The sequence below is a fragment of the Nasonia vitripennis genome, chromosome 5 (assembly GCF_009193385.2).
Source record: "Nasonia vitripennis strain AsymCx chromosome 5, Nvit_psr_1.1, whole genome shotgun sequence".
Lineage (NCBI taxonomy): Eukaryota > Metazoa > Arthropoda > Insecta > Hymenoptera > Pteromalidae > Nasonia > Nasonia vitripennis.
The window spans coordinates 16,541,110-16,567,868 of record NC_045761.1 but is presented as its reverse complement, the minus strand read 5'-3'; the positions used below and the strand labels follow the sequence as shown (position 1 = coordinate 16,567,868).

Here is a 26,759-nt window from a genome sequence, read left to right as displayed (position 1 = left end):
AGATAACGCGTTTAGAGACACTACGCTATATATGCGGGCAAGCGAGAGAGCCGTGGAAGAGCAGCCGGTTAATTGCCAGAATTGATATGTCGCGGCGGGTACTGCGGCCGGGAGATGATACCCTTGTCGCTTTGTGCGAACCTGTGCGAGAGACGGAGCGCTCGCTGTGTCTGCCTATATGTATACTTGTGTCTTGAGTACGCGAGCAAAGTCGCTTGGCGCTGAGAATCCCCAGACTCGCTCGGAATTCGTCAAGTTCGCGCGTAAGCTCGGTGTTACAGCAGTTGTTACTGCGTGTTCGTCGCGGCAATTTTGAGTTTTTCTCAGCCAAGCCATCTTGTAACGAGGTCCATTCGATGTCGGGCGACTGTGATATCCAAAGCCGAACCCCAGGGCAAAAGCTTGCAGGTAGAGACGAGCTCTCGCATTACTACTCGCCGCCCTGTGTGCCGCGAAAATTCGTCTAGGCAGCGTAGGTGTCGGCGCTGAAATTGCGCGCTAAGAGACTCGGGCGTCGCTCGTTGGCAAAGTGCGTTTAATTGGCCTCTTTTGCTGGGACGCTAGCCAGCCTTCTCTCGGCGGCGGCAAAGGGTCTCCGCCGCGTGCAGCGTACACCGCGTCCACTTTAGAGCGAGATAAAGGACACGTGTAAATTCGCCCCTGACAGCGCGGCGGATCGCGTTGCCGCGCGCGAGCTTAAGGCGAGCGAGAGAGGGAGAGTCGGCTCTTTGTGCAAGCTCTTGTGCACCGACCGCCGCCGTTACCGTCGCAAGCTCCGGTCTTTGTTTCGGTTATTCTTTAGCATTCTTTGCCTCGCTTTTCCCGCTGTGCGACGACGCTACTGTTTTTGCGCGCATTGCAGGCGGCTGACAGCTGGCCGGTCGCGTTTAACGCCGGTGGTCCGCCAGTCACGCAAGCTTTAATTCCGGGCATTACGATCGCGCTTAGTAGGATTGATTTAAATTCTATTTACGTCGCGTCTCGGACTTTTTCCGCTGGCCCTGTTTTGCCGCTAGCGCGTGCGCGCACGTTTTTAATCCAAATCCAGATTATATGCTAATGCGATCTCTCTCTCTCTCTCTCTCTCTCTCTCTCTCTCTCTCTCACGGGCTTTTTAATTTTTTGATTGTATCTCCGGGGAATTAAAAAATTATGCGCAGCGTGCTGTGCCTTTTCCGCGTTCAGCGGCATGATACAAGCTGAGCAACTTTAATAATGAAAATTATAGAACTCGTCACGCAAATCTCGGCTCCGGAGCAGTCTTTTCTTTTGAAAAAAGAGAGATAGAGAGGGAAAGGGTGCGAGTAGAGCTTGCGAGCGCGCTAAGTGGGTGATTAAAGGTGTCAAAGCAATTTACCTCGGCTCGCGCACTTGCTACACTGGCGCGCAAGTAAACCAGGTTACGCTCGCGAGAAAGTGTCTTTGTATCACATTAACGGGCTGGTTCCGCAGGCGACTGCAGATTTATCGTGATTACAAAGGTAAAGTGAAAGGCGCGACTCTCTCGCTCGTCGGTTGATCAAAGCGAGAAAGACCGAGAGCAAGGCAGCAGCAGCAGCTTCTCGAGTATCGAATTGGAACGCAGACGTTCTTCTGGCTTCTCTACTCTTTCTCCGTCTTTCTCTTTCTCCCCCTCAGTATATATGCGCGTCGAGCTTCCGCTTTAAAGGAAGTATCAGGTTATGGCTGCAGTACACTGGCAGCAGCAGCAGCAGAGAGGAGCGACGGACAAAAAAGACGATGAGGTAGAAAAGCTTGGGGAATTGTCATTCGCCTGGAGCGTTAAAATATTCCCAGCGGCTGATTTCTACGCGCGCCAGTCGACTTTTCCGCTCCCCCGACGTAACGCATACACACACACACGCACGTATGGCTGGATATAGAAGGGGCTTAGGACGTTTCCATATCTAACGCCCATCTCGCCCCTCTTCCTCTTCTTTTTTTCTGCTCTGTGTCTCACGCTTTTTTCTCACTCTCTCTCTCTCTCTCTCTCTCTCTCTCTCTCTCTCTCTCTCTCTCTCTCTCTCTCTCTTTTACCTTATCCTCCCTAGCCGCTGTTTGAAAATTCCCTGCCTTATACAGCGGCGTACAGCAGCAACGCAGAAAGAGACGCGAGCGCGCGCAGCGTAACGAAGATGCTTTATTACTTTTTTCTCCCTCCCTCTCTCTCGCTCTCCCTTCCCGCCCCGCTCGTGTTAAAATATGCTCTTTGAAATTTCCATGTCCTCCATCATCTTTTCCTTCCTTCCGCCGGCAGCTCCTCTTTTTTCGTACCTCCGCTCAGGTATACACACCTGCGTTTAATCTCGTCAGTATTAGCCCCCGCCGGGCCTTCTGTTCGCTCCCTTGAACCTCACTTTTTTGTTGCGCGAACAGCGGCTTAATTTTCGCGCTGCGCCCTAGGTATTAGCATTTATTGTCGGTAATAACGCGAGATTTCGTCGGACGCGGCGCGTAAGCCGAAAGCTCCGTGCTGTACTCCTTTGTAAACTGCGCGAGAATGTTTATATACATACAGAGGCTGCGAGGGAAAGAGGAATTGCGAGGGAGCTTCCGGAGCTTGTATTCCGCGCAGAAGAACCCGATTGTTTACGCGCGCTCGTCGGGCTTGTGTTTTTAGTCCTCGTCGTCGTCGGATCTTGCCTTTTTATTTTTCCCGCCAGGCATAGCTTCTTTTCAAGCTATGATGCGATTCAGACGACAAGCTGTTTACGACGAGGCCCGAGTCGTAAAAATTACGCCAGAACTGCTGTAATAACGCTGCGCACGTTCAGCGCCGTGGCGGTTAGTGTTTCCGTGGAATTTCACAGAGGAATTTGGCGCCCAAACTTGTCCGTGTCGGCAAAGTTAAAGAGCTAATTAGCGCTGATTTTCATGACGGCGGTTGCCAAGCTGTCGAACTTTACAGCGTCTATACACCGTGCCCCGCGATTGATTCATTCGAGTTTCCCGCGTCGGTGAACTTCGCTCTCGAGGAAAATACACACATCGTCGTTTCAAAGTGCATGCGGAGTCTCCCTAGCATTTAAAAAAAAAGGAAAAAGTTAAAATAGTCCACAGTCGAAAGAATAATCAACCCGATGGCAACGAAAACGCGTCGCTCATTACCCGCGGGGGAGTAGCGGTGGCGGCTCCCCCCGAACATCTGATTTTAATCAAACTTGGCAGAATCGCAAAGAGGGTGAGAACATTCCGCAAGTGCCTTGTCGTTTTTACTTTTTACGGTATCGTTGCGTCGCGCTCGCTCGCGTTATACATCCTCGTCGTCGGGATCCCCCCGAGGCATAAAATCAAGCCCCGCAGAAAATTGCAATTTTTTATGCCGCCCATCATCCCGTAAATAAAGAAAGAGCTCGTCGCTTTCAAAATCCGCGAGCGCTCTGGGAAATGATCTCTCGCATATCGGGGCTCGGGCAGCTGCTATATAGATATACGTATACGCGTGATTCGAGGAGTTCGGAGAGAATTTATGAATGCGTTTATCGCGTCGTACACCTCCTGCGTATGGATCGGATTATAGCGTGTTTTAAAGCATCGCGCAACGCGTTAAATAATCCGCTCGAGCTCTCGCGGCCGTTTATATATTTTAAGTTAATCTAATAAGCGCGTCATGGAGAGCTCGGGATTAATAAATAACAATTATAATCATCAGCCATGCGTGCTCGATTGGATATTTCAAGCGCGCTGCAGGAAATTCAGCTGTATAATGTATACATAAAAATTCAAGCATCCAGAGACGACACGAGTGCATTATTTATATAACGAGCGTATGCGCGTAATGTGCGAGTCATTGGTGCAAGGGGGGTAGTGTCGAGAGACGCGCGACGTCAATACGCTTTAGAAACATGTGTGAATCATGCATCATAATTCATGCGAAAAAGAGATGCGCTGAGGTAAAAGATGAACAGCCCCATAACGGGAGGACTAGGGTACACAGGGCGTAATTACCGGCGCGTTCAGACGGCTTCGATTGCGAGGTTGCCTCATTACGCGAGAAATAGAGGTGGAATATCGCCCTCTCGCTGTCTCGTCGCTGCATAGACTCGCAAGCGGTTATCCTCTTTTGTGGATCGACACTCGCACGGCGGGTTACACGCTGCCAAAAGGAGCTTTGTGCGTGAAAGAGCTCGCCTAGAGATTTTTCTTACGCTCGTCGCCGTTAACTACCCCCCCCCCTCACGCGACTCTCTCATTAAAGTAATTACGAAACTCGACGCGCTCGAGCTACATGGCTGCAACTTTACTAGGCGTCTTTTTTCCTTTTGCTTTGTGCGCGGGAGTCAGCAACTTTTTGAAGCAAAAATTATCCCCTAGCTAGCGCGCGAGGCCGAAACTAGAGTTGATCAAGCGTCAATTGAGTTGTTTATTCGCGTTCGCACAAGCAGCGTCGAATTCATCGTTGCTCTCTCTCCCTCGGACTGTTTGGCCAGCGCGTCGTGTGCGCGATCATTGTGGGAACACGCTCGACTGTGTACGCGATGCATGCGTTGGTTATTAATTATAATGACGATCGTTTAGCCCACACGCACTGTAATGAATCGAAATTCAATTCAAAACAAAAGCGCGTGGGCAATCTAATCTAATTACACAGAGCAATTAACGGGCTGGGCAAAATTAATCATCGAGTGTTCTACAATTTGGCCGGTAATTGATTCCACTCGGTCGATATTTGCCGTTGAACATATACCTACATTGACGGGGGAGGTGAAAAATCCGCACGAGAAATCGAGAGAGAGAGAGAGAGAGAGAGAGAGAGAGAGAGAGAGAGAGAGAGAGAGAGAGAGAAAAGCGCTGCGATACCGGCGGGCAATATATGCAGGATTATGCTCGACTGACCTTCTGGCGCGATATCGGCGACCCTTGTCGCGCGCGCGCACACACACACTCACCCACACCTTTCTCGCCCCTTTTGTGCGACTGTCGGAGGGCGACGCGAGCCGATATTGCCCGGGCGATTCTTTGTTTTATCGCGAGCCTCGACTGTCGGCTCCTTCTTCTCTTATTGGCTCGGTAATGTGGGCCGTGATTGCACACCGGATTCCCAACGCTTGACACGGAGATGAAACGGTAAAGAAGGGTGTGTGACCTACTACCGTCGCACTGTGCTTTATTGGAACGTGTGTACCCCCGGCGTTGGATAAAGGTGTACGTTATACTCGCAGCGAGTAGTAATCGCCGAGTTTGGTCGGACAATCTATATATATTATATAATGAATATATAACTTTTCAGAGTAATTCAAAACACTGCGGCTCGAATTTCAGGTACTCACCTACGCGTAATTTCGCTAGAGTAGAATACGCGGTATTTTAATCGCTGCGCAGCGGTATGAATAAGTAATAGGCACACCGCTAGTTTGTAAACTGCGGGATGTAGCCCGCCGCGCCGTGAATCTGCATGTAGACACGCGCGAATACAAATTCAGGCGCGAGAGCCATAGCGTTAACTTTTTCGACTCTCGGCCGGTATAATCGGCTTAAGCATTTTTCGTCCACCGGAGATTTCCGAAAAATTAAATCCCCCATTATGCCGACGCAAATTTATTCAAAGCGTTTCCCACTGAGCTTTTTTCGTTAAGAGACTCGTCAGGAGCGGCCGCGCTCGAAATTAAAGCCAGCGCCGCGCATCAAAGCGTATCGCACGTGAGCTCTCCTCTCCTGGCATCGGAAATAAAGCCTATCTGCCTCTCTCGCTTCGCTTGACGGCGCCGCATCTTCCCGCCTCATCCGATTTCAAGAATATGATCATCGTAAACAGCGCTCGCGCATCCCATTTCCGCAATCGCATCCGCGCAGGATTTCGCTCCCAGAGATATATAATGCGCCTCCTCTCGCGTGACCCCGAAAACAGGAAGGAGCCGCACCCGTGTGTAATAACGCTCGCGCCGTGGCCTCGTTTCGTTATTAGAGGCTGAAATATGGAGAGAGAGAGAGAGAGAGAGAGAGAGAGAGAGAGAGAGCTCATTTCGCACGCCGTTTATTCTCCGGCCTATTGGCTGGCTTCGAAGTACAGCTGATTAAAAAATGCTGTTCGCTCGTCTGTATAGCTATAACTCGTGCTCGCCTATCAGGGATGCATTGCACTTGGGTTTTTTTTCTCAGAGCGAGCGCTATCAAATTTTTTTTTCAGAGCGCGTAGCTTGTGATTTTTATCGCACTCGCGCTGTAGAACGAAGGAGGCCGTGAAAGTTTTCTTTGACGCTGGTGTTTTGCATCCCCCGATGATCGGGAGCGTATCGAGAAGCCGCTATTGTACTTTAAAAAGTTCGCGCACGTGTCTAACTTGATTAATAAATATCGACAAGCCGGGTTGATTACACTGTTGAAGATATGTAGGGGACGTCGGGAAAGTTGCTGGTCCGAATTTTCAAATTTCGAATCGGCAATATCGACCGAATAGACGGCGTTCCAGGGAGATAACAATAAACCAACGCCGTTTTAATCACGAGCCGACGAGGCTGAGCCCTACTGCAGCCGCACGGCCGCGGCGCCATCGGCCTAATAGAAATCTGATTATTGCAAATGGACGAATTAAGTAGAAAATGGCCGAAATGGTCAGCCGGCGCGCTATCGGCTTATGGCACAGGGTCGTGTATTATTCTGATTCACGATCGGCCCCGCGATTCCCGCTCGATATTAAAACTTCCTCCGCTCTCCATTCTCTCGGTTGGATATAGCCGCAGTGGACATAATAGCCACTCTTCCGAAAAAGCTCCGTCCTCCTTCATCGCCCGGAACAATGCTCGCGCGGGGCATTGTCGAGGATGGAAAAAAATGAAAATCGCGCGAGACAAAGTAGCCGAAAAATCCTCTCGGCAAAACAATTGCCCCGTCTCGAGATTCATATTGTCCCGCCGGTGGTCTTCTTGATTTGCGAGCGGCGAGCTATCATTCATCAAGGCGAGTTCGGCACAAAGGAGAGGGAGAGATAGAGCGGCCGCGAATATTCACGGCGCATGGTTTTAAAACACGCGGCGGCAGAGTCGGGCAAACGGAGCGTGACGGCTCGCTCGGGCTTATCGCTCCACTTCCGACACCTAATCGATCCGAACCCCCATCCCGAGGCTGCAGCGGACTGGACGAGCCGGTGAATCTTCCTCGGGCCGAGAGCTATCGCCGGCGGCGTGCGGCGCGGGCAACTTCTCACAATCACGATTCAAGATCGCTTACTTCCCTGGAACAATACGAACGAGACACAACTTTTGCCTCGCAGTTATTTACTTAGAAATTCTCCTCCTCCTCTCTCCTCGGTACTTTTTCCGCAGCGTCTTTCGTTCCGCTTAACTTTTCGCTCCCGCGGCTCTCGGCAACTTTTTCAGCCTTTCTCGCACAACGCCGTCGATGATTTTGTTGGAGAGACGAGGAGAGAGAGAGAGAGAGAGAGAGAGAGAGAGAGAGAGAGAGAGAGAGAGAGAGAGAGAGATAAAAGAGATGTTTTTGCCAGTTATTATATTCTTGTTTTCATAACAGCGTGCGCGGAGCTCGACTTTAGTCATTTGTTTTGTTCTCTCTCACAGCGCAGGAACATTTGAAGCGTGCGTGGGAATACCTATCCTGTCGCTGTCATTTGTTTTACATATGTATGATTGCGAAATTGTGTATCATTAGTGCAAGACGTCTTGTTTATAACCTATTGGTACCTAACCGAAAAGTGATAACAGTTCTTGTGATACAGACAATATATCCGATTATGGAAATGAAATTCCACCCGAAATCGGATACCGCAGTGTGACAATCAAGTAGCATCTACTTCTGGAGCAGAAATTACAGTTGATCAACCCAAAAAATCTGTAACAGTTTCGTTAAAAAGAACCAGATTTGATTCGGAAGGTCGAGATGATGATAATGAACCACACGAGGATGAATTTTATCGATTAACCGAAACGCAGCAAGCTACATGTGGTTCACCGTTGAAAAAACGTAGACAAAACAGTGATGAAAAAAGCGAACAATCATTTACTATTGAAAGCATCGACAAAAATATTTCTTTTCATTTTAATAATTCTAATGTTACAATATTAATGTACATAATCATCATAATTAACTACAATGTACGATACACTATATTTGTGTTTTAGTTTAATATTTTTTGATAAAAGATGTAATAATTTTCTATTAAAAATAATTCATTTTTAAATTTGCAAAAATATTTTAGTTTAGTATAATTACACTCGTATATAGCGACAATTTGTGATTTAACGAACTTTTTGTATGAATAAGCTTTCACAGGAGCGTGGCCTATTTCGCATTATGAAATAAATTTAATTTGTATAATATACTAATTTAGTATAATGTCGAGCTTCGCTCGGGCCCGCACGACCACGCGTGCGTAAGTCGTGTTCCCCTCGCACTAGTTGCGTAATGTACTATTTTATTCGCCCCGCTCCGAGAGAGTCTCGAGTATTCCGCTGGAGAATATTATGTACTCGATCGAGGGGAACCGCTCGAGAGAAAAAAGAAAGTCGGACCGAACTCGGTCGCAACTACTCTCGCAGGAGAATATCCGTAATCGGCTTTATAAACAATCATCCGATCGCGCGCAGAAATAATCCTGTACAGCAGCGAGCTCTCGGCCGCTATCGTTCGCAGAGCGAACGGGCGCGCAACACAGGCATAGTCCGACGTACGTGCGCGATCTCGAAAGCTCTCCATAAGTTTGACACTTCAAAACTCTCTCCTCTCTCTCCACGTGCATACACACAATTTCAATGGGCCTCGGCTGCGGCGCACGCACTCGCGAAACTTTTCTCTCTCCCCCCCCCCTCTCTCTCTCTCTCTCTCTCTCTCTCTCTCTGTCTCGTGCTATTATGACGGCTTTCACAGCGTCCTATCTCCCGCCGACACACTTCGCGCTCCCCTAATTTTTCCATCCATTAGCATCTCTCTCTCTCTCTCTCTCTCTCTCTTTCTCTCTCTCGCCAAAAAGTTGGGCGGGCCATAATGGCTCGGCCAGCGCCGTATTTCATTTGTATTCCCCGAGTCCGGAATACATACGGCGTCTCTTGCTCTCTCACTCTCTTGCTCTGCGGCGCAGATACAGCCCAGTCGGTGCACGTGAACGTGTGAACACGCAGAGGGATGAGGAGAGCATGTGTGCGGACGCGTGTACGTCGGGGTAAGCGCAAAGCCTGCTGCAGTGCAGTGCGGCGCTCCGGAAGCGCCGGCGCATCGGAAGACCTCTTCATATTTTAGATCACGTCTCATGCTTAAACTGTCGTTTGCCGTGATATAACGCGTCACGTGACGCCGACTATGCGCTCTCTCTCTATATATCCCTCGTCCGTGTGCAAGCTGAGACTCGAGGCTGGTGTATGCGTGTCTTGTGTGTAACGGGCTACTGGAGCTGCTGGAGAAGTTAGCCCGTGTGTGCGTGTAACGTACGCGAGAAGCGCTGACTGCTGCGAGGAAATCGATGAACTTGGAGGGCCACAGCTTGGTAACGAGCTTTTCCAGCGATTATTACTCGACAAACGTCGACTTCGAGTAATTTCTCACAGAAAAATACACCATCAAGCTTCGGGATATCCAGTCGAACAGAAGCACGACACGCACGGGAATTGGCGGGCTTGAGCGAGCGAAGCTCCCCTGCGCATCGATGCAGAGAGAAAGCTGCGGCCGGCGGCGCCGAATGGCAAACTCGCCCAGTGGAACGGCGTGGAACCCAGTAAATTGATGCATTAATTAATTATAACGAAGCGCGGGCGCGCACGAGAGAGAGAGAGAGAGAGAGAGAGAGAAGCGTCCAGGATCATATCCCTGTGACGAGCGCGACACTGCGCTCGAATTATACCGCGCTGGCTGCGGAGCTATACCCCCGCCGCGTCTGGCTGTGCGCGACAACCGCCGCCCGATGCAGGTTCGTTGCCGCGCGCGCGTGTGTCAGAGAGGGATCGTCCGCTTTGGGACAGCTCGAGAGAGAGAGAGAGAGAGAGAGAGAGAGAGAGAGAGAGAGAGAGAGAGAGAGAGAGCGCGAGTTCCGTTGTACACGAGGATTGGTGTCTAAGGCGCCAGTCATGCGATCGCCTTGAAACTCGCAGCTCCTTTGTCGCGTGTGTGTGCAGCTGCCACCGCTGCTATCTAATGAGATAAGTTTCGGTTTGTTCTTGGGATTCCGACTTTGGGTTCCGCGGCGAGATTTCCAAATAGTTCGCCGGATATAGTCGATGATTGATCGCACGCGAGAGGACTCTGCCGCCTTTGATGGTATTATAAGTGCAACCGTCCAGTTTCGCCGAGAAGAGCCGACGATGCAGATCGCTGTAAAACAGAGAGCGGCCCGAAGCCGCAAATACGCGCGCAATTAATCAGGAAGCCCAACGCCTCATCGTCGCGAAGAGCGAGCGATAAATAAAGTGTCCGGCGGCGTGCATTTGAAAATTGGCCTATCTCTGCTCTCCAGGCTGTTTATGCGCGCGGCTGTCGCTTTTTATTTCGCCGCGTCGGGAGCCGCTTCCATTTGCGTAATGACCCTGGTTATGCAGAGGAGCTAGAGAGCGCGTATATACATGTATAGATATATCTATAGGTACACGTCGGCGTAGCGGAGCGCGGTGGTGTTTCGCCGCGAGCAATTATTGGGCTATCAAGAGCAAAGGCGCTAACGACTCTACGACGCTCATTTCAACAAAGTATATCGCTCCTCTCCTTTCCCGGACGATTAAAGCCGCCGGCTTTTATTTATTCCGTTTTCTCGCGTGCGACGCGCGAATTTATCGTCGCTACCGCCTATACCCACACTCGCGAGAGCCCGCATAGTCGGTTTTAATTATCGCAGCCAGTCGCACAAAGACGTCATCCGATTTTAATGGAGCCTCCGAGAGGGTATAAACAAGACAATGCCGGCAGTGCTGTATACATAGATAGCGCTCTCGTCAATTCGACGCGATTCTTGCTGCGCCGAGGAGGGCGTGCAGGGCTTTTTAGTTCGCGCTGACTGAGCAGTTTGCCAAGTGAATCTGTGCGGGACCCGGTTCCTCTCCCCCCCCCCCCCCTCTCTATTCAATTATTGAGAGTAGTTTCGCACGGCGTTGAGTCGGCGGCGAGTTCGGGTTAATTATGGCCGAAGCTGCAGCGCGCGCGCGACCGTTAATTTACGCGCAAAAATCCGACACGATCGCGTATTAATTGTCCCCGAAGTCTAACGTGCGTGCGTTTCGCGTTCGTGAATCATCGGACGCTCGTTAAAATTGAATTTGTTACGGACTCGCGGCTGGCGATATCTATACGAGCCATCGCTGTTCAGCATCCTTCGTCGAAAGTTGCCCGGCCGGAGGGGCCGAGGGAGTCGGCTATGGAAATTTGAATTTCAATGTGTCTCAAGGATGTGTTTAACTATCCCATCAAGCGAAGGGCCGAGCCTACTTCCGGGGCGAGTTTCGCTCCCCGTGCCGACCGCAAGAGCCGCCCTACAGCAGGATCGCGTCCCGATCGTAATTGTTCTCCTCGCGTACGTGCGGCGGCTGGTCCCTTTGATATCCCGGGCTATAAGTTCGGGGATTAGCCGCGGCTTTGATCAGCGGAATTAGCCCGGCTAATGGCCTTCATTCGTCCTCCCGGCGCTATATAGGTGCGGGAAAAAGGAAGGAATTCTACTCACGATGTCCTCGAGCTTGGAGCAGCCCCTACTCGTCGTGCAGACGAGCGCGACTATGACTCCGCCGCCGAACATGAGGAGCAGCAGCACCGCCAGCTTCCAGTCGTGATCCCTCTGGGACACGATCTTCTTGGCGGCCGGTAGGCTGGCGATCTCGCTGCTGGAGACGCCGAGCCTGGCCGCCTTGAGCAGCGTCGCCCTGAGCTTGCGCGAAGCTTTCTCGCACGCCATCCTCGAGCCGCTGCTGCTGTGGTTGTGGTGTTGGCCCTTGCCGTTGCTACTCGCCGACGAGGACGAGGAGTGTCGCGAAGTCGACGACGAGGCCGATCTCAGGTGATGCTGGTGGTGCTGATGGTGGCCGTTGTGGTTCATCCGCTCCTCGGTATCGTGCATTGGGCCGGCGGCTCGGACGGCTTGCTTGAGGACGACGCCTCAGTGGGCCCCATGCGATTCTGGAACATGCACAAGCGTTCCCGCCTATTATTACTCGTCTCGAGAACGAGCGAAAAGATGGATCGTGAGGATGAACTCTACGTGTACCAAGAGTCCGGCGATCGATATGCGCCACGTACACCCCCCTGTGCTCTGCCTATGCGTACTCTTTTCCGTCCTTAATACCTACCGAAGCTTGCGCTAACCGCAATAAAAACAATACACTCTCATCCCCCCGCGCGCCACGGCGGGAAAAAGTTCCATCTCGAAAACGTATATAACCGTGCCCATCAGGCGGAAGTACAGCGGAAGGAGTGTCGATTAGTCAGTGTATACTCTAGAGCGTCTCTCTCTCTGTCTCTCTCTCTCTGTCTCTCTCTCTCTCTCTCTCTCTCTCTCTCTCTCTCTCTTTCTCTCTCTGTCTCTCGCTGCTGCCGCCGACTTGGCAAGGACAATCGTCCTCTTGCCAACTTTTATTAGCCGGACGCGCCGAGGCTCCTATTTCTTCCCCTCGCGGCGTATAGAACGCGTAGCCCGGAGCTTGTGTTTCGTATTATACCCGTGTACATACTTTCCGCCGGGAGCCAGAGATATTAAGGAGGAGACGCCGCGCAGTTACACGTCGAGCGCGCGCGACACAAAGGGGACTGCAGGAAGAAGCGTCCTGAAACTTCGATCAGCGCAGCCGCCGCCACCCCCTCCGTACTTCCCCTCCGGGGATACGTATTCTCTCTCTCACGCTGTATATACTACAGCTCTGTACACGTATACAGAAGCTGGCTGGCGCGTGTGTATATGGGCCGTATAGCGCAAGGTACACACGCGCGAGTCCGCTCAGCTCGTGAGGGGGCGCGTACACCTGCGAGTGTACACACACGCGACTGGGCTGCAGGCTGGTCTTTGAAGACGCTCCGCCTCTCCCTCTTAGGTATATAACGCGCGAGAGATGGATAGTTTACCTATATGTGGAAACCGAGGACGCCGTCGGCTGCCCGTAGATTAGCACTCGAGCGGCTCTTGCGTGAAATCGACTCGACGACGACGACGACGATCGCGATCGCGATGATTACACGATGTGTACACTTGCTTTGATTGGTTAATTAATTAAATAAAGCGTCGCGTATATGGATCGCAGTGTGCACACGCAGAGCTGCGTGAGATTTCGTCCAATGGGAGGTATGCGCACTCAGAGGATACGCAGCGCGTAACAAAGGGCCGACTTTATCGGGATCGACAATCCCATTAGCGAATTGCTCTCCGCGTTGCCTGTGTATATGTGTGTATAGACGCACGACGAGCTCTGGAGTTTAGATAAAAAGGATTACGCGAGCGCGCGGCTTATTTACGGGCGGCGTTTGAAAATTGAGCCGAGGAGGCCCGCGTAAATTTCACCGACCGCACCGGTTAATCGGCCGGAGTCGTCCGCAGTGTCGTCTACTTGCTCGGCCGCGCGTCGGCCTTACTCGCGCGCCATTAAGCGTCACGCGGAGCTGCGATTTATAAGGGTCTAGCTTCGATTTTATCGGCGACTCGTGCCGGACGATAGCGCGCCGTGTGCGACGCGTCGATTTTCTGGACGAACGATGGCACATGAGCTTGTTTCGCTTTTACGGCTCGCTTAGGGACATTACTTGGTCTGCGATTGGATAGTCCCGGGTGAAATCGGCCGATTGCTATTTTTATGCGCGAGATGTTCTAAAATAGTATATCTAGTCGATCGTGATAGCTCGTTGCGAGCAAAAAACTAAAGCTAAGAATAAAGAGGCCAGCCCCTGCTCGAGACCCGTTTTGGTATTAAAGAGGTGAAAAATAAAGGTGAGTAGATCGGGCCCGGGTTTAGTCAGACAATGTCCTGCTCTACTTATGCCTAGGACCGTTTGATAAATCTATTACCGTTTCTGATGTAAGTAAAAATAATCCAAACCAAGAAGCCCGCGCGCATATAACTGCAGCTGGATACGACGCATATGTCGGAAGCCAAGGCAGAGCATATAGCCGGTGCGCCGCAGTGAACCCCTGACCTCATACCCCACGTGTCTCGCACCTCTCGCGCTGGAGTTTCGGGCTTATATTATGTGGCGCGCTGCAGCCGAGACGTAAAAAGACATCAAAGTCCTCCCCTCGACTATACACACGCGACCCGGCAGCTCGAGAGCGAGACGGAAATTTCGGTAGCTCTCACTCGCGCGAAGTGAGGAAATTCGAGTTTCGCCGCAGGAGCTAGACGCTGAAACAGAGAGAAAGAGAGAGAGAGAGAGAGAGAGAGAGAGAGAGAGAGAGAGAGAGAGAGAGAGAGAGCTTTTGCTATACACGCGCGGCTTTAGGTTTTATATGCGCGCATGCTCGACTGGAGTCTCAAGGCGATGTGACGATTTTCGACACGTCGATCTCGTTATCGCGGAAAAGCCACTTTCACGCGGCTTTCTATATTTTTCTTTCTTCCCTCTGGCTGTGCCGGCTTTTTGCTTTGCCGACGACGCTGCGCGTACACCTGCAGTTACAGCAGCGAACGTAATTGCGAGTCCTTTGGAGCGTTTGAGATTCCGCCGGAAAATATAGAAACGCTTATAAATAGGAAATTTTCCACGCGGCTGTTAATCAGGCTAGGAGGACGCTCGCAAATCACATGGGGGCGTAGATCCCCTTCAAAAAAGAAGCAAAGAGTAGTCAGCCGCTAGTGGGGCAAGAAAATCTTATTGCCTCGTAGCCGATAATCCTCCTTTTTTCGCTCTGCGAGACCGAGTGAAAAAAAAGACGAGGAGTAGAGGAGCAAGGGGAAGCTTTTGAAAAACGTCCCAATCGAACGTTTTAAATCTCTATTCTCGGTGCGGCTGATGCTCGCCCTTCTCGCTCGTGCGCAAGCGATAAAGCGAGACAGATAGATAGATCCAAGAGCGATTGTACAGAGCCTCCGCGAGCGACAACTCAAGCACGATATAAGACAGTGATAAAAGCAGAGTTTAACGATCGATCTCTCGCGCCAGCCCCAGCAGCTTCTCTCCGCTCTCGCTCTCTCCTCATCCCGTGAATAATTCACTCCATCAACTTAAATTATCGGTCGTACCATTCGTGTAAAATTAGTCGCCGCTGAAATCCTCTCTCATTCGCGTAATAAGTAACTCGCTCGCTTACTCTTGCCCTCCGCCTCCGTCTCTTCCTCCCTCGACTTTCGAACTTTTGCATTAGCTGACTGATACTCGGCCATCAATCTTTTTTAACTCGCGCGCGCAGCAGCTCTCTCACTCTGCCCCCGCCGAAGCGATATCCCACTTCGGGTTCATCAGGCGTCAGGATATACCGCGAATTTTTCAGAGAATATTGCCCTTCTCTGAAACGTCAGCCAGCCAGTAGTGCTTCATTTCGAATAAAGGGATAATCTGGACTCGCTCGTTTCAGCCCGACGAGCTGCTGCTGCCGCTGCCGCTGCCTCTGCCGGCGCTCTGCTACCGTTCGTTAAACTTAGCCTTTGCTGTAATGATGGATACGCCGCCGCGGGTTGAGGCCATTAAAATTCATGACTTGCCGGTGAGCTGCGTTGGTTATGTCTTCTACCTCTCTCTCTCCCTCTCTATGGCTCTCGCTTTTTATTTCCTCGGTACGTGTGGCTGAATTTACAGCAGCTTCACTTCTTTTTCGGCTGCGATTTCCGAACGCGAATTTAAAGCTCGATTCACGCGACGACTGCGCTTATTAGACAATACAGTAGCCGTAACATATCGGAGGATGATTTTATGGTCCTCGCAGCCAGCCGCTCCACTGTTATCGGGGAAAACAAGTTTTATTGGATATGTTGCAATAAGAAGCCAATATATTCCAGCCCTCGCGGCTATCGGCCTTTTATTCGTTACGGCATTTTTCCCCTCGTTCTCTGGTCATATCTCGCTTTTTACATCCCTCTCTATACTCGCTTTATCATCACGAACGCGCGACTGATATAATATTGTAATTTACAGCAGTGTCTCGCTCGCGGAATTTCTCAGCATCGAAACTCGATCATACGTATCTATAGAAGCTACAAATAAAACTTTTCCTCCGATAGCACTTCTCAACTACGTGTAGCAAAGAGCTTGTCAATACAAGGGAATTACGCGTTCGGCAGCCTGATTTCGCCGGCGAAAGCGAGTCGATCCGAAAAAGCGAGCCCTCGAGAGTAGAGAGAGAGAGAGAGAGAGAGAGAGAGAGAGAGAGCGAGGGAGAGAGGGAGAGAGAGAGAGAGAGAGAGAGAAAGAGAGAGAGAGAGAGAGGGAGAGCGGGCAAAGTTAAATAAACAGCGAGCGACGACCTCTCGACCTCCTGCCGACACGGGTAAAGCTTCTCGCGTGTTTTACCGAGTGTGTGCCCCCGTACGGGCTGCAGGCGGTATTTGAATGGCGCGACGGAATTTCGTGCAGGTGTCTCTACGGTTAATTGAATCCGGAGCTTTTCCTTCTCTGTGTGTACAGTCAAGCGTTTTAATTGATTACTCGCTCGTGTCACAGCCGCTTGATAGGAAAGTAAATCGCTATCAATCATCTCTCGCGCGCGCAGAAGACCTGCAGGTATATCGTTCAGCTACTCTTCTTTTTTTTCGGGGCTTCGGTTCTACGAGCTGTCAATTGTCGATTTTTTTACTCGATTCGCGCCAGATGTTACCCGATTCTCGTTATCGATAGCTCAAAGCGCGGATAGTGATCGGTGTAATTCGATCGTTTTGATTTTTTTCAACGTTTTCATTATATTCGTTGCGAAAAGAATTCCCTTCCGAAACACTCGTGTATACGCGCATTGTCCGACGGTAGCAAACGGTATCCGTATACACAGCCGCTCGCAGCGTATACACGAGGCACAATGAGCCGCCAGTAATCGAAAATTCGAATAACGGCTCCTGGGCCGCGCGCGCTGCACTCGTTATTGTTCTTATTAATAAAACGAGCCCTCGCTATAAATTACCGCATCAAACGTAGTTAAGTTCATTGTTCGCGATGTTATACAAGTATCGAAACGAGAGTATCGATGGCCCGACATTCGTTATCGTTTTACATGCTCGTTGCCCGCACAATCGCGCGTAATGTTCATTATGCGCAGACCGGCACACTAAAAATCAATACGCGCGCGCGCTCGCGAGCATACAGATATTTATTCGCATATTAAAATTTATCACAATAATTTACAACCTTAGCCCCTGGCGTACGTGCCTGCGCGCGTATATTCCTCGAAATTTACTGTTCTGTGCGTGTGTATACGGAGCTAAAAATATATTCACTCGGAGAATCGAATCAACCGAGGCGAATTGAAAACGTCGGTTAATCCGCGCCGATTGCTGTATGTATAGGTGCGCGATGTACAAAAGGAGGATCAGCCGCGGGTCCATGCAGTAGGCTGTCGATAATTTCGGATGATGGTTACACAGTGGGCAGTGCATCGCGCAGTGCGATTGAATTGTTCCTACTTGTAAATAACAACGGACTCCATTCATCACGATCGCGAGTCAGCCATCCTTCGGCTGTTTGCGAAACAGTCTATAGACTCTGGCATTGGGTCGTGTCACGCTTGCGCGCTACTGCAATCAAGACTCGATCATCGCGTTTACAAATATTTGCAGTCGAGTTGGGGATTGTAATCGATGCGTTACTTATATTTCTCGCTTGTTTCGATTTGATTACTTGCGTGAAGTCGTGTTGAGGTTTGTCTATAACTCTGTCATCGAGGGGGATTTGTTTTCCAAGAAGAACGACGAATAGAGAGCTTTGAATGCTTTTTATTATTTTTCTTGAATTAAAACTTTACTTTTAGCACAGGTGAGAGTTGAACAGCTTACGAACATTTATTTATATACGAAGTTTTCTATTTTCTTCCAAGAAATATATAATTATTTCACAACGTACTTTCACGTTTCATTGAACTTATATTCATCTATTTATAATAATTGTCATAAAAGAGAAAGACTTTTTAAATATGATTTGATCACTCAGACCTAAATGATACTTTTTATGCGGATATATTTTTATATTATTATGAAATCGTATGTTGTCAACCGAAGAAAGCATTGACGTTATGCACTCGAGACTCTTTTATTATTCATCCGATTTTAATTGTAAATATTTCGTTTTCTAAAAATACGATACAAAGATTAATAAATACAAAACTTAAAAAGTTTTATACTATCGTATCATCGTCAAGTGAATATAAGTATTATGTTGATTTAAGACGCTACTATCTATAAATTATTCGCAAAGCTAAAATTATCCATTCTGATTACATTGAAAATTTAAACTTTGACTCGAAGTCAAGGAAAATAATTTACATCCAGAATAGGTATGCACAAACGCCATGCTGGAAGATAGCTCCCCTCCGTGTTATCCGCAAGCAAATTCGCACGCCTGAAACACGCGTTCAAAATTTTAAGAACGTCTACGCGCGAATAATTCAAAGCACTCACGGTAGCGGCACTTCGAGATCAGTCAAGATCAGAATCGTCGATCCCCGTCGTCGCGTGCGAGCATTAAAAGCCTCCGCGCTACATTATTCACCTCCGCGAAAAAGACTCTCGTCTGCCCCCAATGCAGCAGCAGCACCACATCGATTACTATTAATGCATCCGTTGATATTATTCCCGGGCGAGGAAAAGCTCGGATATATAAGTCTACGAGTGTATGCGAGTGTGCACTTGCGTCGAGGAGAACGAAAAGTCACTGGCAGTCCCGAATCCCGGGAGTCCAACTTCACGGCAGGGCCCTGACGCACACACACACACAACGTCGAACCTTATCGGATCGGACTTCCGAGTCGAAAAGTCTACCTGGCCGGAGGAGGATGTAGCCCCGGGGAGCGGGCCGAGGAGGAGGAGGAGGAGGAGAGAGAGAGAGAGAGAGAGAGAGAGAGAGAGAGAGAGAGAGAGAGAGAGAGAAAGGCAGCGGTGAATAAATAATCGGCCCTGGAGATCGCCTTACCATAAATGTGTGCCTGTCGACGGACTACTATGTATACTACAATATGTAGCAGAAAAGTCCGCAAATTGGAATATTCAATTCCCAGCGCATACTTCGCGCGATTAGAACCTCGCGCGGCGGAATATAATAGAGGTAAAAAGTAAAGTCGCACGAGTGGATTTGCTATTTTTAAGTTCCCGCGACAGGGCTGGAGGGCATATTCAACCGCGCGACACGGCGGAGTCTGTTTCAAATTTCACTAGAATCTTGGTCTACGCGAATTTCACCCAAGGGATGGTACTGTGTAAACGTCATTGTGCGAGTTGAAAATTCGAGTTCGTTCTCGCGCGCGCACGTTCCGCTTGTATACATATTTTACAGCAGCGAGGGTAATTGAAGTAACGCAAACTTGCCTCTACTCTCCCTCTCGCGAGCGCGCGGGCGCTTGATAAAACATTGATGTAATTGATAAATCACTTAGGACGCGCGCTCCCGTCTGCTCCGAGAGCGAAAGTTATTCCGCGCGGAAAATTTAATTTCCGGATGCGTATAAGCCGCTCTTATATGATAAAAGGTAAAATAAGAATGCGCCACCAACTAATTAAATGCTATGCTGCAGTTCATTTTTCGCGCGCCGGCAGCTCGCGGGAAATAAACGGCCGTTAAAAGCGCCTCGATTGTGCGCTCGCGAGCGAGAGCGAGAGAGATATCCATACAAATTTAATAAAGAATTGTTAAGCGCGGACATCTGCCGTTCGTTCTCGCGCGCGCACGAATGCATGCGATCTTCCGGCTCCTTTTAAACGGATTCCTCTGTAAATCAGCGAGCTGTGCGCCACCTTTTCGCTTCTTCCTCGCCTTGTTCCCCCTCTCTTTCTCTGCTTTTGCCACTGCAAGCGCTTTCTCCTATCTGCCTTCGGGAATATCCTCCACTGCAGAATGCTCAACGCTTTCCACTGCTACTTCGAGCTTTTACGCCGGCGAAATCGACGCTGGAGATCTTTACTCTTGCCGCTGCGCTGCTGTATTGGTTTATTGATTTAACGCTGGGAATTTAGGAGTCGATTTTTTCGAGGAAACGCCGCGCCGTTGGTTTGACTATTTTTCGGACTAGTGATTTTTGCATGAGGCGACTTTCGAAACGGCTTTGTCCTCCTGCGCGCGCATTGAGTTTTCATTCGGGAGTATAAAATCTTTGTCGCTGCAGACTCGATTTGATGCATTTACAGCGATTGCGAGCCTTCTATAGGTTTCCGATAACACAAATATAATATAATGTCAAGCTTCAATAATTCAATACCTTTATTATTCAAATGCAGATCAAATTTGATTGATGCGAACGTTATCATTTGTTTAATACCAGAGAGAAATTAGATCAAGACCGTTGATGACATTATGATATCAAGAACTTATCCGATAATTCAATTCATTTGTTATTCGGACGTTGCCCAGATCGTTATCTGCAAAATTATATTCATTGAATCTTTCAAAAAGAGATCATTTAAAGACGCGATTCGATTGGTCGATTCAATCTAAATCCATACCATCATTGAATAAGGAATAGGTTCATTTGATTCGATTAATGTATAAAGTCCAGTTTATTTCAGAGCTTTAAGTATTTTTAAAGCTCAATGAATAAATCGTATAACAGGTCGCTGCTTTTCGTTCACCAAAGGAGAATTTTGGTTTCACCCAGCGCCGCTATTAACGGTAAATTTCGTTGTCAAAGTATCCTCCGCATATTCCTTTGCGCCACTTTTTCCACCGATTCTACAAAAGCAAAGCGCAACAGTCGCCCGGGCTAAAATTAGAAGCCAGTCCGGCATCCCATTATCTCCATCATTTTCCTATATAAATCACGTGCACTGATAAAAAGCAGCACACCGCAAACGAATCGACTATCTACAGAGGCTCTCGACGAGCCGCGCAAAACGAGCAAACAAAAAAGCTCGTCAGACCCAGTGGACTTTCAATCGCGAACACGCGTGTCCGAAGCATAATGAAATCCCTAGAAAACATAAATCTCTCAGCGAGAGCGCCGCTAAATGCCCGGCACCGCCGCCGGAGTTCTTTCGCGCTCATTTCATTTTTGCTCTCGCCCCGGATAAAATCGCAGGCTCGCGCGCGCTCTTTCGTGCAGGCGCGTTCTATATACAAGCATACAGGCAACGGCTCGACAAGAGCACACTAGTGCGCGCGGCGATAATGTTTACAGCTGTGCGGCCGGCTCTCGTTAGCAGAGGCTCCGCTATACGAGGGTGTTTCTCGATAACGAGGCCAACGATTAGCGTACTTTTATGCCCGCGCGAAGCCGAACAATGAGAGCTCCGCCAGCGATTCCTCTCTGCGTGCACCTATAGGTATGTATATATATCCGACACTCGAGAGAAAACTCGGGATTAAATTTTTGCAAATATTGATGTATGGATATAGCGCGCGCGTTCCTTTTCAATTATAAAACTAACTAGCGCGCCACGCGCGGCCTTATGGCCGCGTTGGCTTGCCGCCTTGTATCGCGAGGCGATGCAAGGCACGCAAAACGCTCGCGGCTCGCGCTTCGCGTTTTGCGCATAAGGCACGACCGCTGATGCTCGCGCTTCGCGTTCGTAATGCCTGTCGGTAATTATACAGTATTATCCTGTTTTTTTTTTCAATATTGTTGTCAAATTTTTGATTGGTATTCTTCTGGCAGTCATCAACACTATCATCAAAACTACTGGAAAATTAGTAACTTATTTGTATTTGTATCAATTATTTATTTTTGTTTGTAGATATTCTTAAAATATATCTTATTTTAATTTTACTCTATTCTAATTTCAGATAAATAATACAACACTTTTGTATCGCAGTTTTCAAGAGGAAGTAAACAAAAGAATGATATTTCGTTTGTAGGATTTCAATTAGAATATTAGAAAATTGATTGTTTAGGTATTTAGCATAGTTTAGAGGGATGTAGTAAGCTACTTAGAGCTTTTCTTCAATCTAAGCAATTTTTTTTTATTGAGTTTGGGTTTTTCTAGTTCAGTATATAAACTTGAATTTTGAAAGTGGATTGTACTGATTCAACTTAAAAGATTTAATTAATATAGCGTACGTCGTTATATGATGCCAAGTTACACGAATTGTATTCGGCGATTACGTATTTCCTAAATTATGCATTTTTTATAATTTTATTTAAAAAGTGGTTTAATTTTGTATATATGTATGAGATAAAGGCCAAAATATAACTTTCAGCTTTTAATAATATCGGAAAATTGCTGAAAATAATTGGGTTGGATGGGGCATGTTGCTCCGAAGTTATTATTGAATTTATGTATAAAAAAATCGCTTTTAGGGTTGTGTATGTCAAAAAGTGTTTAAAAAAATGTTTGCCACGGTAAAAAGTTGTATTTTAAACATGTCTACAACTTTTATATTTAACATTTTCATGTAAAACGTAAATCCGTAATGTTTATGGCAAATAATTGGTTTTTAGCTGTAAAAAATCGATTTTGGGCTGTAAACTCGAGTTATAGGCATTTTCATGATTTGATGTCAATAGAAAAAAGTTGTATTTTAAAAATGTCTACAACTTTTATATTTAACATTTTCATGTAAAACGTAAATCCGTAATGTTTTATGGCAAATAATTGGTTTTTTAGCTGTAAAAAATCGATTTTGGGCTGTAAACTCGAGTTATAAGCATTTTCATGATTTGACGTGAATAGAAAAAAGTTGTGTTTTAAACATGTCTACAACTTTTAAATTTAACTTTTTTTGTAGAATGCTTGGATTTAAAGTTACAGCCCAAAAACCGTTTTTAGCGATTTTTGAAGGTGGCCGCATTTTGTATATATGTTAGGAATCAGACCCAAAATAGGACCGTCAGCATACTATTATGAGACGAGTTCCTAGCAAAATTTTGAGCCCGATTGACTAAAGTCTCTCAGAGATAATCGCATCACAGGAAAATTTTTATTTAAAAAACGCTTAATAATCGAACAAATTGTGCCCGCATTTCAAAACGACGTAGAGGATCGGGATAAAAAAAATAGTTTTTTAGCTTTTGCAAAAGGAGACTTCTCCTAAAATTTCAGCCCGATCGGTCGAAAATTGCGTGAGATATCGTATCTCACACATTTTTCGCACACGATAATATAAGGCACTTCCGCGTCGCGGTCGTGCCTAAAAACCGACCTAGTCGCGTCATTTATCGGCTTTAGGTGGCATTTTTTATCTCGAGCACCGGATGAAGGGCTCAATTTTTCACGCGAAAATTTTCGACAGCCCTGTATCGGCGGGGACGCTAATTCCCCGGCGCATCGCGCTATACGCGCGTTGCGCATTGAATTGCAACGAAAGGGTGTCTCGCGCGCGGCGCTACGGTATACATACAGGCCGATGTGTACACAAAGGCTCAATGCGTAGAGGCGACTGTTGCGACCCGATAACGAAGAGCAAACGAATGATATCCGACGAGATATTGATGTGTCTCCGCGTCTCTTTTTGTCTTTCGATCCCTCTCGACGGGGGACGATATTTTCGCGCGCGATTGAATCTCCGCGGATGTACGCGCGGAAGGGAAGGAAAGATAGCGCAGCCGGACTGTATACGCGATTGCGCAAACAAAGCGCGTCGCCGCGGAATATTTATTATTTCGGCGCACGGACACCTCTTTCTCTCTGCAGACGCGATTCAAAGTTGAGCAGAGCTTTACGCGCGAGGCGCGAAATTCGAAAGTTGGCGCGCTCGCCGTATACTCTCGAAACGCGAAAAAATCAAAGGGAATTCGGAGGTCGTATCTCGGATTGAATACCGGGCAAAAAACGCCATAGAGATAGAGAGCTGTACGTGTGTATGGAGGAACGAAGCGATATATCGGCGTTGAGGGTTTATACGTGTCGTCGTCCGGCCGCGAGTCGAAACCACGCGAGCGATATCTCGCTCAATATATAGCATAACGGGCCGCGTATAAGCTATCGTGTATCCGCGCGCGCCGGGATCGTGTTGTGTGTGCGCGCTCCGAAAAAAAATGACGACGTCGAGGGCTTTAAATCGGGGGTGGGGGTGGGGGGGGGGGGAATCATTGATTTTTATGAAATAAAGAGTTTTATTTCGACGCACCGGCTGTCGAGGATAAAGCGCGTGTCGAGTGTGTATGCAGCTAGTGTGTATACCATGTCGTGTACGAATAAATCGCTCCCGTGCTGGGCTTTTCAAAAGAGAGCTGGATTCAAATTTTTCGAATGCAGTGTGTTCGCGTATTATACGTCTCCGCATAAAATATGTATCACCTAGCACGGTTTGATTCTCGCGCCTCTTGATGGCGAGTTAATTATAGCGCGCCAAGAAAAGAAAGAGCACATGCGTAAGCCCTTCTGCGGTCTGAGATCGATTAGTGCGCGCGAGAGCGTCAGATTCGTTTCGGCATCGATCGAGAGCAGTGTGATCCAAAGCCTAGCCTCTATTCACGTGTAGCTTTTTTATTGTGCCTGTAGTAATCGCTGGAATTTGAATTATATTTGTTAGTGAATCACTCGCATGTGATTCCTCCCTTATTCCTTTTCCCACTTCCTTAATAAATGTAATTTGACTGTTTTCACAGTGCAATAATGATCTTTTAAACATCGGTGATACATTTTCATCGTGGTTGAAGTTAGTGGGTCGCTGAATGCTCGCTTTTCGTGAGTTGATTATACTCGATGCGTTTGTAACAAGAGCTCGAATGTACGCAAAAATGAAAAATCCAGCCCTATATTGATAGCGGAAAATATACCAACGACTTAATTATTACGAGTATGTCTGCCTATCCATGATAAAGCGACCTTTTATTACCCGGTCGGCAGCCTCGAGATATTCATATGCCGTTGCTCTCGGTTCGATCGCGCGACGTTTGTTCCCCCCTCGACTAGCTGCACGCGAGGCAGTTTTTCTGCCGGCTTTGTTGCTTATATTTTTTTTGTTTTGTTTAATTTACGATGCCAGCCATATACACTTCGTTCGGTGCGAAACGAGCTTTTCGCATCGGTCGCACGTGCGCGAGTTTTTCTGCATATGAAGCCAGGTTAATTAACTTTCATCGCATTAACGTGTTGTAACTGTGATCTCGCTAATAACATTTAATCAAGTAGTTTATGCGCCGACTGCTTAAATTAATTAATTAAGAGGCGGCGTTTCAATCAGCCGAATGATTGGAAAATCGGGAGTAAAAGAAAACGAATATCAATATCGAATATCATGTATCATAAATCATTTCATTTTGAAAATGTCTCATAAGAAGGTATCACTTCAAAATTCAGAAATTTCAAGATAAAGCATACGAATCGGCCGACTCACGCTCCCTTCATAAGTTACACGCTGCGAGAAACATCGCCCACGCAAGGTATACCCATATACGTTCAAGTATATTTCCCAATACGGCCAAGATGTATTGACAAATCGCGGTACTATCTCAGTAAGCCGCGGCGCACGTGGAATCTCGCGACGCCGCCCCCGCAGAATGCATCGCGTTGTTCTCCGGCCCGACGCCTAAGCACCTCGTATATCGCCGTTGATTTGACGAGGGAGAGACTGGGACAAGCCCTGGCCGCCGCATCAGAGAGAGTGAGAAAGAGAGAGAGAGAGAGAGAGAGAGAGCCTTGCCAAGGAGAGAAGAGAAATAGAGAAAAATGAGCAGCGCGGCGGCGGCGGATGAAATGGAACCGGCAGCGACAGCGCGCGCGCGTGAGCGAGGGCAGAAAGAAGGGAAACGGGAAGCCCGGGGTGAAAAACGTGAACATCGAGTGTATATATATGCGCTCGCGAGAGCTGCACTGGCGCCGGTAATGGCGCGCGGAGATGCTAGGCAGAGCGCTGCTGGATATTTACTGTTGCACCGAGGCTTCGTGCGCACTACTCCGCGCGCGTGTGTACACCGGCGAAATTGAGTTTTCTCTCGACTATTTTTTCCCCCTGAATAATGGATAAAAAGGGCGAAATTGCCGCTCTGCGCGGCTGATCGATTCCTCTCCCGCGTTTCCGGGATGGAAATTTATAAGCATGAAACGGTTCTCATTATGCCGACCGGAGAGAGAGAGAGAGAGAGAGAGAGAGAGAGAGAGAGAGAGAGAGAGAGAGAGAGAGAGAGAGATGGAGAGAAACGAGTGTAGAACAAGTGGAATACGGCTCGGATTTCGATTACGCGAATATGCGCATCGACCGAATGAAAAAGAGAGGCAGCATCATCTCAGTCGTAAAGCCAAAGGGTGGGCGTTCCGCAGACTGGCTTTCGAATATCAGAAAGCAAACGAGACAGAAGCGGAGTACCTTGATATCTGCTCTCTTTCTCGTAAATAAAAATGAATCGGCGTCGCGCTCCTGCTGCTGCTACTGCTGCCTGTGCGATAGATCAAGTGCCGGCTAGAGAGGCTGCCGCTTTCGCGAAGGGAAAATAAAAGAGAATTATTGAGGAGGGAAATAAATCAGCGACGTGTATGTGTGTGTGCGCAGTGTGTGCTGCAGTGTGTACTCGAGGCACGGGCGCGCGGTTCAAAATGAACGCGATAAGAGAAACACGTGTTGAGCACGTTTCTACTCGGCGCTTTTTCTCTCCCGAAGCGACGAGGATCGCCTCGAACGGAACTCCGTTAACCGCATCCTTCGGGCATTTATATAGACAGCTGGCGCATTCCTGGCGTGTGCAGTATTTTCTCCTGTGTGTGTGTGTGTTTTTTTACTCGTCGCTGCAGTCTCCTTTATCTCGCGCTCGCCCCCCTCGATCGATACTCGCTTTATTCCGGCACGTTTTCGCACGACTCGCTGTGCGCGGCTGCAGTGTACTACAAAATCGCGAGAGCTCGGCTGTACTTTTT

General features: G+C 48.3%; 1 protein-coding gene across 1 annotated transcript in view; it reads right to left on the bottom strand.

Annotated features, from left to right (window-relative positions):
* The window catches only part of LOC100680294, a 43,979-nt gene that overhangs the window by 9,664 nt on the left and 7,556 nt on the right, over positions 1-26,759 (bottom strand). The window contains exon 2 of the mRNA XM_003424689.5: positions 11,594-12,042. Coding sequence (XP_003424737.1) covers positions 11,594-11,983 — 390 coding nt within the window. The 5' untranslated portion in view covers positions 11,984-12,042. The remainder of the gene's footprint in view (positions 1-11,593; positions 12,043-26,759) is intronic.